General features: G+C 38.1%; 1 protein-coding gene across 8 annotated transcripts in view; it reads right to left on the reverse strand.

Moving 5' to 3' along the window:
• LOC144009496 (POU domain, class 6, transcription factor 2-like) overlaps positions 1-12,885 on the reverse strand; it is a 104,664-nt gene that overhangs the window by 57,505 nt on the left and 34,274 nt on the right. For all 8 annotated transcript variants that reach the window (XM_077509258.1, XM_077509257.1, XM_077509260.1 and 5 more), the window contains one exon: positions 5,726-5,951. In XM_077509258.1, the coding sequence (XP_077365384.1) occupies positions 5,726-5,951 (226 nt within the window). The remainder of the gene's footprint in view (positions 1-5,725; positions 5,952-12,885) is intronic.

The raw sequence follows: 12,885 nt of genomic DNA on the forward strand, positions 1-12,885 counted from the left end.
TGTATGTTTTAGATTGGTAATAGTCGACAATGTTTACAGAGCTGCGGTGTGACGCAACCTACTTTCGGAGCCTCTGTGAAGTCAAGCCGGATTTGTGTGCGCTCTTGTCACAAAGGATAACTTTCTCCCTTGTTTAGTTTCACGGCGAGTTTGTTTTTTTTGTTTTTTGTTTTTTTTTCACCCGCTCGCGTAAATCATTCTGACAAACATCCACTTTCTCGGCAAGTCAGTACTCGGATTCGCAGCAAACAAATACAAAACAAGCTAAAGCCGCTTTTTCATGGCGGGACCCCGAAATGAGCGACAATTCATGCCCCGCCCACATTGGATGATGCAGGCAAAGGAGCGTGTTTTCGATCGGGGCGATCGTTTGGGTCAGTTCGCATAAACCCCGGCGGACGTTCTCAAACCAAAATGGCTGACTTCCACTTACATTTTGGGCACGTGTCCTTGAGACTTTTTCATTTGTTGACGTGTCCAGCCATTTTTTATGTCAAGTTTTGTGGTGGCCGAATGTTTTTTTTTTTTTTTTACATGAGGCCTGGATTCACCTAAAATGGCCTCTCCAAACCAAAATGGTGGACTTCCACTTCGATTTCAGGCATGGGACCTTGAGACTTTTTGTTTCGTTGGGTGATGATGGACATGTCCAGCTAATTCCGTGCCAATTTGTCGAATTGGTTTTGTGTTGGCCTATTTTTTATTTTTATTTTTTAAATCTGAGCCTGGAATTCGCCCGAAATGGCTACTTCAAACCAAAATGGCCGACTTCCTCTTGGATTTTAAGCATGGGACCTTGAAAGGTTTTTGTTTGTCGGTCAAACTGGTGTTTGCTTCGTTACCTTGAAAAATTTGTCTCGTTATTTTACTGATGACTTCATTTTAAAAGTAACTTAGTTTCTTTTTTGATTACCTGATTTTAAAAGTAACTAAGATTACAAGCTACTTTTTTATTTATTTCCGCTTAACAAAAAAACGAGAACTGATTTTGCCAATACTTTTTTGAAAGTAAAATTTTGTGGTGTCTGCTGTATTTTGTTATGAATTTGATGTTTATTTATTTACTTATTTATTTATCTACTTCTTGTTATTAATACGTTTGCTCCCAAAAACGTATATGTTCTGTTTTAAATGTTTTAAGTGTCCCAAAGACGTATTTATACGTTTTTTTTGTTTGTTTATGCTAGAGCATATAGAAGGCTTTGATGCAGAGAATTGGTGAAAAAAAATGGCAGTAATTACAAAAATGGCCAGCAGATGGCAGCACAGTATAAGCGATTAACCAGGGCCATGTTGCAACAAGCTCTTTTTGTCAGAGTTTTCACCAGTAATGTGAATATTGCTGAAACCTAGCTATATTTTTTGCCGCAAAACAGAAACAGATACAAATGTAGGGTTTTTTTTCCTGATGAAAGAAGAGACTCTAATCTTTCTTTTGGTTGGTTCCATGTTTTCATAACAATATAACACAATATTCTGTGGGCCTTGCAAAATCAGTCAAAATCCAGGAAAACAGCCGGGAGCGAAGGGAGTTGCTTCAGTCAAAATGGCTGCTTGGTTGTTGCGCATGTGTTAGCTATCAGATTTATGTAAACTTTACGTCCAAGACGAGCAGCCTTATTAGCGGCTCATTAGCCGCCTCATTAGTCCTCCAACGCTCGCATTAGCTCGAACCCCTCCCGCCGTCTCATTAGCGAGTCTGCCAGTCGTCTGATCTGACATTAATTAGGACACAGCGTGAGCAGTGTGCCGCGCTGCGTGCGATTAATCGGGCCTGGGGAGGGTCTGACAGAGGGTGCCGCGCCAGCAGGCTTCAGTCAAGCCCGGCCGTGATCGGCTCGGACAGCGGCGAGCGGAGGAGCCCCCCCGCCTGGCCGCGGGGGTCCGGACATAGTCAAGACATTTAGCTTTCACTCGTGACTCGTGTCACTTTCTCTCGGCGGAGGTCCCTTCAACGCGTCGCCTTCAGATTTGGGGGGCGGGGGGGAGGGGAGGGGAAAACAAATCCGTGTCCTTTTATGGTGATGCCGCGTGCATCAGCAGTTTGTTCATCTGTTTGCTTGAAAGTTTACAGCTAATTGAATGATAAAAAAACAAACAACAACTTAACAAATTGCTCAACATCACATGTGAGGGATTGATTAGTCACCAACGTTTTTGAAACAGATTCGATTCATGGTTCGGTCGTTATTTTCCCAACGTAAAAGCCGATGTTTGCAAATGTCTTATTTTATTCAACACAAAAGAAATCAGAGAATAACTAACATTGAAATTAGAAAATAGAAAATAGTTGTCGATTAGTTTGGTAATCAATTAGTCATCAATGAATCGACACCTCTAGTTACAGCAGTGCAACAGAGATGCTATTTAGTGTTAGCATTGGGCTAGCATACTGAAAGGCTAAGCGATGTGACAGTTTTAGGCGTATAAGATGTGATTCTCTTTTTGCGATTTATTTTTTACAGCAAACTAGTGAGAGATCGATGTTTTTTTTTTTTAGGTCAATACAGGATAGCGATTCGTCGTATTTTGACACCTAGTTACAGCACTGCAACAGAGATGCTATTTAGCGTTAGCATTTGGCTAGCGTACTGAAAGGCTAAGCGATGTGGCAGTTTTAGGCGTACAAGGTGTGATTCTCTTTTTGCGATTTCATTTTACAGCAAACTAATGAGAGACCGATTGTTTTTTTCAATGTCGATACTGATACCGATTAGTTTAGTTTCCAATTAGTAGTCACGGAGACTGATAATCGATATTTCTAGCCGGAATTCATTTGCAGTAAGAGAGAAAATATTAACGTAAAAAAACCCCAAACATGTTCTTTTAATTTTAAAACCTATAAAGAATTGACAGCTTTGTTTAAAACTTATAACAAAAATTGTAAATAGTTCTCTAAAGTTTTCTAATGTAAATAGTTTTCCAAAATTTCAACATAATTTTTTTTTTTTAATAAAAATTGTAGGGAGTTCCCAGTGTCAGCATCATTTTTTTTTTTTTTAATAAAATTTAAATTTAAATAAATCCATAAATGAAACTGTATCACACTGAGCAGGAAAAAAGGTTTAAAAAAATCTTCGCAGACAGTAAAAAATTGTCTGAATATGTTTGAAATGTCTTTGCGACAAGTCAAAACTGTTTGTGAACATCTTACAATTCCTGACGAAAACTCTGCGACGTTCGCAAGCATTCACCGCTCAGTGAGATACCAGCTTTATCGGCCTTCACATTCGTAAAAAGGCTGATGCCGATATTTGGCAAATTGGCCCGACCGATAATCGGTCTCGCCCGACAGCAAACTTCACCTTGTGGGTGCCACAAAAACATTTTTTCCCTCCATAAAAAGATTTGAAAACAACCCGAATCCATCAAACGTGCGTGGCGCCGGGGTGTTCGCCCCGGCTGTTGCTCCGCCCCCCGAATGCCGCCGCCTTTGTCAATCCCTCACCGACGCGCATCCACGTGAAGGGATTTATTAAAAGCTCTGCCCTCGCCAGCCGCGCTTGTTGTTATTTATGCATGTTTGTGTTCCATTAGGCCGCCGCCCACCCGCCTTTTGCACACTTCAGGCACGCGTGCGTCCACTTTGCCCCCTCCCCCTTTGCACTTTGTGCTGCACCGGCATTATTGTAATATCCCCTCCCGAAAATAAAACACACACACACACACACTGCTTTACATGGAACGTCTTTTGACATTAGCAACGCGGCGCTCATCTAAGATTCATGACACGACGTCCCATCCATCCCTCAATCCGATGCTATAAAAGAGACAATGTTTTAAACATTAAAATGAAAACCATTTACAAGTATGATCAAAAGGGAACATTTGGACATGAAAGTTTTAAAAGGCACACGTAAGTACAGCCGCTGGATGGAAGGATGAGGACGAGATCAAAAAAAAAAAAAAAAAAAAAAAAAATGAGGCGAATGGAGTGAAAAGGGGCACAGAAAGTGCTTTTTTTTTTTTTTTTTTTTTTTGCGGCGCGCTGCAAAACGGTGACCTGTAATTAATACGCTTTGCTCTTTAAGGCCGGTTGAGGATTGGCTGACAAAAAAGCTCGGAAGGATTCCGAGCTGCTCGGAGGGAAAGCTTGTCACTATTTGGGTGAACTGGAAAAAAAAAAAATGTTGCGTGTCCTTCACAGGATAGAGAGAAAAACAGTGTCAGGACGTACAGGTTGGTCCTCTAGAAACTCAAACCGGAATTCCGCAAAGGCACGTTTAGACTAGGGCTGGCTTTACAAAAATCAATCAATCAATCAATCAATAAATCAATCAATGACTGTAATCGATACTGAATAAATTTTCCTTTTCATTTTTTCAATGTATTTATTTATTTATTTTTTAAGATAAAATAAAAACAAAAATCATTTTCATAGCCCAATATCGATTTGTAAAACCAGAAATCAATTCTTGTAATTTTCCCATAAATTCATGAGGAAATACAATTTTAAAGGTCTAAATGTTTTGTTTTTTTTTAAATATCTTGCTGTTTTCTTGAAATGCATTTGTACTATTTTTTTATTTATATATGTTAATCAATAAATAAAATTAAATACAGAATGCATAGATTTTCATGTCATTTTCATGTGTTTTTTTTTTTTTTGGATTGAGAAATTTAAACCGCTAACTCTGGAGATTAATGTAAATTAGGGCTGAGCAATATGGCCAAAAAGTCAAATCTCGATTTTTTTTTTTTTCAGTTATTCAGGAGGATTACGATTTTAATCTAATAAACATCACAAACATTTATTTAAAGATACCATTTATTCACTGCGATTGGCTGGCGACCAGTTCTGGGAGAGGCTCCAGCACCCCCCGCGACCCTTGTGAGGAGTAAGCGGTCAAGAAAATGGATGGATGGGTGGATATCATTTATTCAAAAATAATTCCTGTGACAAAATGTTAAGACAACAATAATGAATACTGATTCTAAATCCGTTTTAACAAATTTAACATTCATAAGTTTGTGCTTAAATGCCACAGTGAAGTCGTTGGTAGCGTAAACATGTCTTGTCAAGTCAAGTCAAGTCAAGTCAAGTCAAGTCATCTTTATTTAAAGATTAAACAGCGATACAATACAATCACAATTCAACAAGACTAAACTCAATTTCACGATTTAGCACATTTTCAACAATTCCATTTTAAAAATGACGATTAATTGGAATTAATTCGATTTATTGCCCAGCCCTAGCCAGAAATAAAAATAGTTTCATCCACTTGTTGCTTAGTGTCAAGGTCCAATTTGTGAAACCATCACATCAATTTAATGGTTCTTAAGTGTGGTCAGTTGATGACGATTGTTCTTGTTGTGGTTCAGAATGTCAAGTTGAGATTCAGCTGCTGCTCAGTGGAGAGGCATATCTATTATAGTGGCACACAGGGGTCACTATTTGCCTTGTGACTGTTAGCAGTTTTCAATAAGTAACTGCACATTATATCAACAATTTATAATTGCTTCATTGATTTTTACCATGTTTAACTCATTCACTGCCATTGACGGAAAAAGACGTCAAATGATGCATTTTTTGCTGGTCTGGTAATGAATGTGTTAATAAATAACTTAAAAAAAAAAAAAAATCAAAGTGGCCCTTGCAGCTTTCTATTTTTCTGTATGTGGCCCTCAGAGGAAAATGTTTGGACACCCCTGCTCTAAAGTGTTCAAAGGAAAAAGTGAGAAGCTTCATGGAGCCAAATGCTGCTTCACCACCGCGTCTTCTTACCTTGCAGGTTGTGTAGGGGCAGCGTCATGATGCCCCCGGCAGCGGCCGCCGCCACCAGGCTCTGGAGGTTGGTGGCAGGTAGCGAGAGGACCAGGCCCTGCTGGCCGCCCAGGTGCCCGCCGGCGTTGAAGGGGATGAGGATGGGCTGGTTCATGCCCGCCGCCGCCGCCGCCCCGGACATGGCTCCGCCCACCGCGTTGGCCAGCTGCTGGGCCACCAGCAGCGACTGCAAATGACACATCCCAAATCAACACGATTCCATCAGCGTCTTGACATTGACACAAATTGGGAACCGGACCCGATTACGAGTTGATGATGTAACGATTATTGATGTTTGTAATAAGAATACATTTTCATTACATTTTAACTGAAAGTTACAACATTTTTGCATTATAATATTAAATTGACAAATTAAATTAAATTGATATGAATAAATTAATCAAATTAATTATTCATTAATTAATTTATGACACAATTATAAACATTAATTAAATTCTAAAATTCTAAAATATATTTATATTTTAGTTAATTAAATTAAATTATATGAAAAATAAGTTAAATTAATTATTAATTAATTTATAACTATCAACATTAATTAATGAATTAAATTATAAAATTATAAAAAAAAAAATTTTTAAACATTAATTAAATTAAAATGAATAAATGAAATTAATTATTAATTAATGAATTTATAATAAAATTCTAAACATTAATTAATTAAATTATAGCAACATTTGTATAAATTGATTAAATTAATTGATTAAATTAATTTCCTATTGGGGCAGAATTTTGTAGGGGAAAAAAAAAATCTGTTTTGGCTTTTCAACATAAAATAAATTAAAATGAAAGAGCACAAAAACACAGCAAATTGGATGTCGTCATTGTTTTTCACGTAAAATTAAAAACACAACTTGCTATCGACTGAATTTGACGTCACGTGTGCTCGAGTCAGAGCTCAGCTAACCACCAATCACGGCTAACCTTTTTTCTGAGTTTGGTCATGCGATGTTGGCAAACTGAGCCATGATTGGTCATTGTTTAATTTGATTACAAAAAAAAAAGTACTATAAGAATGTGAAAAGTATTTTGTGCTACATAATATTTGCCATACTGCCAGTGAGTTGTGCTGCCGTGTAAAACGTAGCGAGCGGTTAAAAGCGTTGCACGCTAATCATCCAGTTTGGATGGTATCGCCACGCGTGCACTGTGCATGCCGTCGCTCCTCGCCGAGATCAAATCTGGGAGAATTTCTCTCTGCCTGCCTGTGATTTCGGCTCCGTGCCGGTGAACAAATCCCCTCGTAGCGCAGCGCCAAATGCGCCTCAAACACGCGGCGCTTAGCAACAAAAAAAAAAAAAAGTTTCCCGACTTTACTCTTGCGTCGTCGCGATTGTGGTTGAAGTGACGAGCGGCAGCCGCGGAGGAGAAGAAAACATCTTGAAATGTGTTTTCCTTTTACGACGGCGCCTTTGACGACAATTCGGGGGATGTCGCTTTGCCTTCATTGTGATGACGCAAACGTGCAATTAAACCAGTGGCACAAAAAACGGAGATGAGATGGTGCAAAGTAGGTTGTCGGCAAAAAAGTTTGAGGGGAGATAAATAAATATTATAAATAATTTGCCGGCAAGAGTTAAAAAAAAACAAAAAAAAACGCGACTCGGATTATTACTGCGTTTATGGAATGAGAAACAGAACAATGCATCATCAGCGGAAAGCCAGAAATGACTTCTCGCTGCAGCAGATAAAGAAGATGCACACATTTAAAGGAGAACACCAGTATGTGGTAAGGACCTGGATTACTGTTGTCACTATTGAATATTTTTAGAATTGATTATTCAATCGATTAATTGACTAATCAGATTTATTACAATTTTGTATTAAAGTTTTTTACAAAAGCATTTTTTTTTCACCTGATTACTTAACCAGTGTTTGGTGTGTATTTCATACATCATATTTGTATCGTGATTTTAAAAAGGTGGATTAATGTTGTACTATGTTACTGGTTTGTTCATTTTTTTCCAGCGTAAAAACAGACGTTTGCAAATATCTTATTTTGATTCAACCCAGAAGATAATCAAGTCTTCTTCCATGAAGGACCACAGAAATCAGTGAACAATTACTGTTGATAGGCTGAAATCAGAGGATTTGGACAATTTTAAATGAAAAAAACAAACAAAAAAAAACGGCTCCAAGTGATTACTCGATTATTAACTCATTTGCTCCCAAAAACGTATAAATCCTTTCTATTTTAACTGTTTTAAATGTCCCAAAGACGTATTTATATGTTTTTCTAAGTTTTTTTTAATGCTAGCGCGTACAGAAGGAATTGATGCAGCCTCTGAACTGTAAAGAATGGTTGAAGCAATGGAAGTTATTAGAAAAACGGCCAGCAGGTGGCAGCAGAGTATAAAAGATCAACCAGGGCAATATTACAAACGAGCTCATTTCTCCACAGTTCTAAATAGATTTGTGAATAATGATGAAACTTAGCTATATTGTAATGCTAAATGCGACAAAACGTAAAACAGATAGAAATATACTTTTCTTTCCCTCTAATCTTTCTTTAGGTAGGTTCACACAAAATTCTGTGGGCCTTGCAAATCAGTCGAAATCCAGTAAAATCTCCGGGAGCGAAGGGGGTTGCTTCCGTGAAAATGGCTGAGAGTGAACGAGTTAAAATAGTTGTCGATGAATTTGATAATCGCAATCCTTGTGAGGAGTAAGCGGTTTAGAAAATGGATGGATGGATTATGCAATTAATTTTGACAGCTCTAATCTGGATAAAAGAGAATATCTGAACTGTTAGGTGGCAAACGAATATGTCCAAATACGGACTACTCGATTAATCGATGGACTAATCGATAGGTAACCGTTAAGCGATTACAAGATTTGTTTGTGACAGCCCTATTGCACCGCTCGGTTGGCCCCGCCTGGCAGTTTTGCTTGAACCGCGCGGCCGGCCAACTTTTAGGTCCCACTGTCAGCTATCTACCCGCGTTTTCGGCGAGCGGTGAAAGCGGAGCGGGACGATTCCACCGTACAAGTTGCATTGCTCATCTGAGGACTGCTTATGAAATTACAAATTTACATGTTTTCAATTAATTTGTTTTAACTTTACAAAAACATCTCACGGGCCGGATTAAACCCCATTGTGGGCCTGATCCGGCCCGCGGGCCGTATGTTTGACACCCCGGATTTAGAGACTTGAGTCGCGGTTTTGTAAACAGTGATATCAAATATGAATCACTGGAAATCGTTGACACGAGTATAGCAAGTTTTTTTTTTTAAATCAACGTAATTTGGCATTATTCAAATCAACTCCTTACCGCAAAGGATCCCAAAAGGTGTTGTGTGTCATGTTTTGGTTTTGTGGGGGTGGGATTTTCTTTTCTTTTGGTGTTTTTGGTTGTCATGTATTCCTTGTCTCTTCCCTTGTCCCGTCATGTGTAATCACATCCACCTGAGTGTGTCTTCCCTTCCCAGTGTGTTGACCAATCAGCTCCCTAAGCCTCTTGTATCTTGCCCAGGTGTCTGTTGTTTTCTCGTTATCATGTGTATTTAGTTACCCTGCTTTGTTTCAGTTCTTGTTGAGTCATTGTTGTTGTTGCTGTCCCTGTCATTGTTACTGTTGCTGTCCCTGTTATCCATGCCATGCCTTGTGTTTGTTTTTGACCTTGTTAATTTGTATTTTTCCATAGTACCTTGTTTACATTTTTTGTTAATTAAATCCCCTGTTTTGTTGCCCCCCTGCATTTGGGTCCTTCCTCCAACACCCCCCAACGTCACATTGTGAGTGTAGCTGGCGGTGCAAACGCAAGTGGCGCACGTTTCGCAATAGATTTCCTCAGCCGAGCGCTCGCACTCGGCAGGCCTGACAGCTGAGTGATGACAAGTGGGTCTCCTAGGGGTGGGGGCGCGAGGACAGACAGACAGACACTGGACGTAGGACAGGGGGGGGGGGCTCGTCCTCTGCTGCCCATCAGGGGGTTCGAGGAGGCTCCTTCATCCGCCTGGCAGCTCGGCCCGCTGAGAAATTGCCCATAATGGTCCGGATAGCAGACTTTTTGTCACCCTAAGTGCCAGCGAGGAGAAGGCAAGGTGGATTCACGTTGGCTAAACTAGCGGCGGGTAATGGCTGCTTCCGACAAATATCCGGCCGGCGAGAAGGGGGGAATCTATCAAATGTATTGATCTGGCGAGAGGAGAATTGGCTACGGCGTGCGGGGGCTCGCTTTTGTTTCTCCAAAGTGTTTTGCTTCACGCGGGCCGAGCCCGCCTGACAGCGTTCATATATTAGACGACGGGTGAAAGCTGCGCGCGCTTCTCCTCCTCATCTCACAGCGAACCGACAACACTGAGGCGGCAGGTGCGCATTTTCAGACCAGTTCTTTGAATTGACCTGGTTACGGTTATCGGTTTACCGTGGTTTTGATAAGTTAAGGGTTCAATAACCGCTAAAACTGGCCGTCATGGGTATTTTTTTATTTTTAGAGGACGTCAAAGCAGGGCATAATATGATTGGCTGCTTGCAGAGTCGAGTACAAGAGCCACCTCTTTGAATTTCATTCTCTCCAATTCAAATTTTCGGTACGTAACGGTGCAAACACAGATGACTTTTTTTGCGATGATGTGCACTGTCCTAAAAAAATAAATAAATAAATAAATAAAAAAGGTGCCAGGGGATAATAGTTAGCCCTAAGGACAACATGATTAGCCCACGGATTGGTTCGAAAAATAGCTTACCATTTTTTTTAATTATTTTTATTTTTTTTTAAATGTATTTATTTTGTATTTATTAATGTATTTATTTTTAAATAGCTCACCAGCTTTTATTATTATTATTATTACTATTATTATTCGATGTTGAATGAAAAGGAGCTAAAAGAAGACAAGTCTTATTTTCTCTGCCCCATTTCACATTTTATTTAAACTAAGTATGATACAGGTTTCTTCTGTTCTAAATATTCTAGATTTTGTTCAAAAGTATATTAAAGTCATTTTACAGCTGTAATTTCAATACCATGATACCGCAATATTTTTTTGGGGGGGATTTTAGATTAAATCCACATCATAATGATCAAATATTTATTGATAATTCTCACTCTATCACAATTTATCACTATTTCAACACATACTTTGTTTTTACGAAGAAATAGCTTTGTTCAAAAACTTGCCATTGAAATGCTAACAGTATAGCAAACGCCTTTGACGGGCTAGCAAAAAACAGCATTGGAGTTTTGGTTGCCATCTTACTCCAAAACAACTAAACTATTCACACCCAAACTCATTCAGAAAAAATAACATAACAATAACTAGATTAAGTGCAATTTCTGGAGAAATTGCGTGGGAATGCTGAAAGCTGAATGCTAAGATTTGAATGCATGTGGAATGCTTATGAAGTAAATTGAGAAGTAAATTATGAAATTATTATCTCCTGGTTAGTGGACGATGTACCAACTGTGCCACCGAGCAGTATTAGACACCTGGTATTGATAAGTTATATGTATGGAAGTGGGCGTGGAAAGTGATACTTAGAAAAGTCCCATTGAAAATGAATGGGGAAAAGTTTATTTTAAACGTTAAATTGTGCAAATACTGTAAGTAATGTGGAATCAGACAATATGTACCTCTGGAGGCATGAATTTTTTAAGCTAGTTGAGATTTGAACAATGTAAATTAGAAGTATTATGTGGGAGTTGTTACGCTGTTATTAATCCGTTCATTTCAACAAATCCCTCATTTTTATATATATTTTTTAAATCTGGCCGGTTGCCAGCTCTACAAAATGCTAAATGAAGCTAACGTCCACATTATGCTAACGGTTAGCATGTCCGTCTTTTGAATTTGAATCTCAGCTCCGCCCATCTTGTGTGGAGTTTGCCCTATGAATGGCTGGCGACCAAAGATAACACCCATTTTTTTTGCTGATTAATTGAAAGTATATTTTTTATTAGTGACATTTTACACATTTGAATTCCTAATGCTGCTGCCAACGACTCATATCCCACTCGGGCGCAAAAACAAATCGGTGCAGTGTGACTTTTCTCCAGCCCTAATGTGTCGTCCTGGTGTGTTTTGTTTATGTGTGGACACTAATGAGACAGACGTTAATTAACAGCAGCCCCAATCAATCCAATCCGATCGGACAGTGGCTGATTTAGCGATTAGCGCAGGCAGGCCGCGGGCGGGCGGGCGTCTCCGCTTGTCTCCTCATTAGCGTCTCGACCGAAGCAATGACATCAGCGCTTCATTCCGCCACATTGGAGCCATCAATTATTCACCACACTTTAGTCAAGTCATTGATTACAAATTAGATACTGGATGCGGATGTCGCATTGAAAGTTGAAAATTCAAAATCAATGAAAAACAACAACAACAACAAAAATAATTTTGTGGATGAAAACGATATTTTGGGGGTTATTTGCAAAAGCGGGTAAATCCCAATTTTGTAACTTCATAATGTGAAAACATTCAGTGTGCTTCCGATAAATAAATACATAAATAAACAAATAAATGAACAAATAAATAAATAATCACATAATGTCCTGGCAATCATTTTTTAAAGCATTTAAATTCAAAATTTGTCACGTTTTTATTTTAATAAAAAAAAGAAAAAGAAAAAAATATATATATAAATTTGTGACTTTTTAAATAAACATTTTAATAATAATAATTTTCTTAAGTGTTTTCTTTGGGCTTTGGATAAAAAGAAAAACAATTGGAGATTATTCTTGGACAGTACCAACATTTTGGTTTGAAAAATAATATAATATAATATAATATAATATAATATAATATAATATAATATACACATTAAGGAGAGTTTTTAATTTTATGTGGTAGGAACTAAAAAAAAATTTAAATTAAATTAATTAAAATAAAATACATTTTCTAGGTTATTTTGAAAACATGTTAATCAGAATTTTACATGTTTTTTTTTTCCCAGAAACAAACATACGTTTCTTAAATAGGAAGGGAAAAAAAACAAAACAAAAAAAACAACTAAAGATTTGTGGTTTTTATTGGTTCGCGACAATATGCGGGGGCTAGTATATTATATTATAGAATATTTAAATGTTTATCACAACAACAAAAAGAAAAATTATTATTTTTGAATGGGATGGATGAAAAAGTGAAAATGACAAAAATTTGGAAAT

The sequence above is a fragment of the Festucalex cinctus genome, chromosome 20 (assembly GCF_051991245.1).
Source record: "Festucalex cinctus isolate MCC-2025b chromosome 20, RoL_Fcin_1.0, whole genome shotgun sequence".
NCBI lineage: Eukaryota > Metazoa > Chordata > Actinopteri > Syngnathiformes > Syngnathidae > Festucalex > Festucalex cinctus.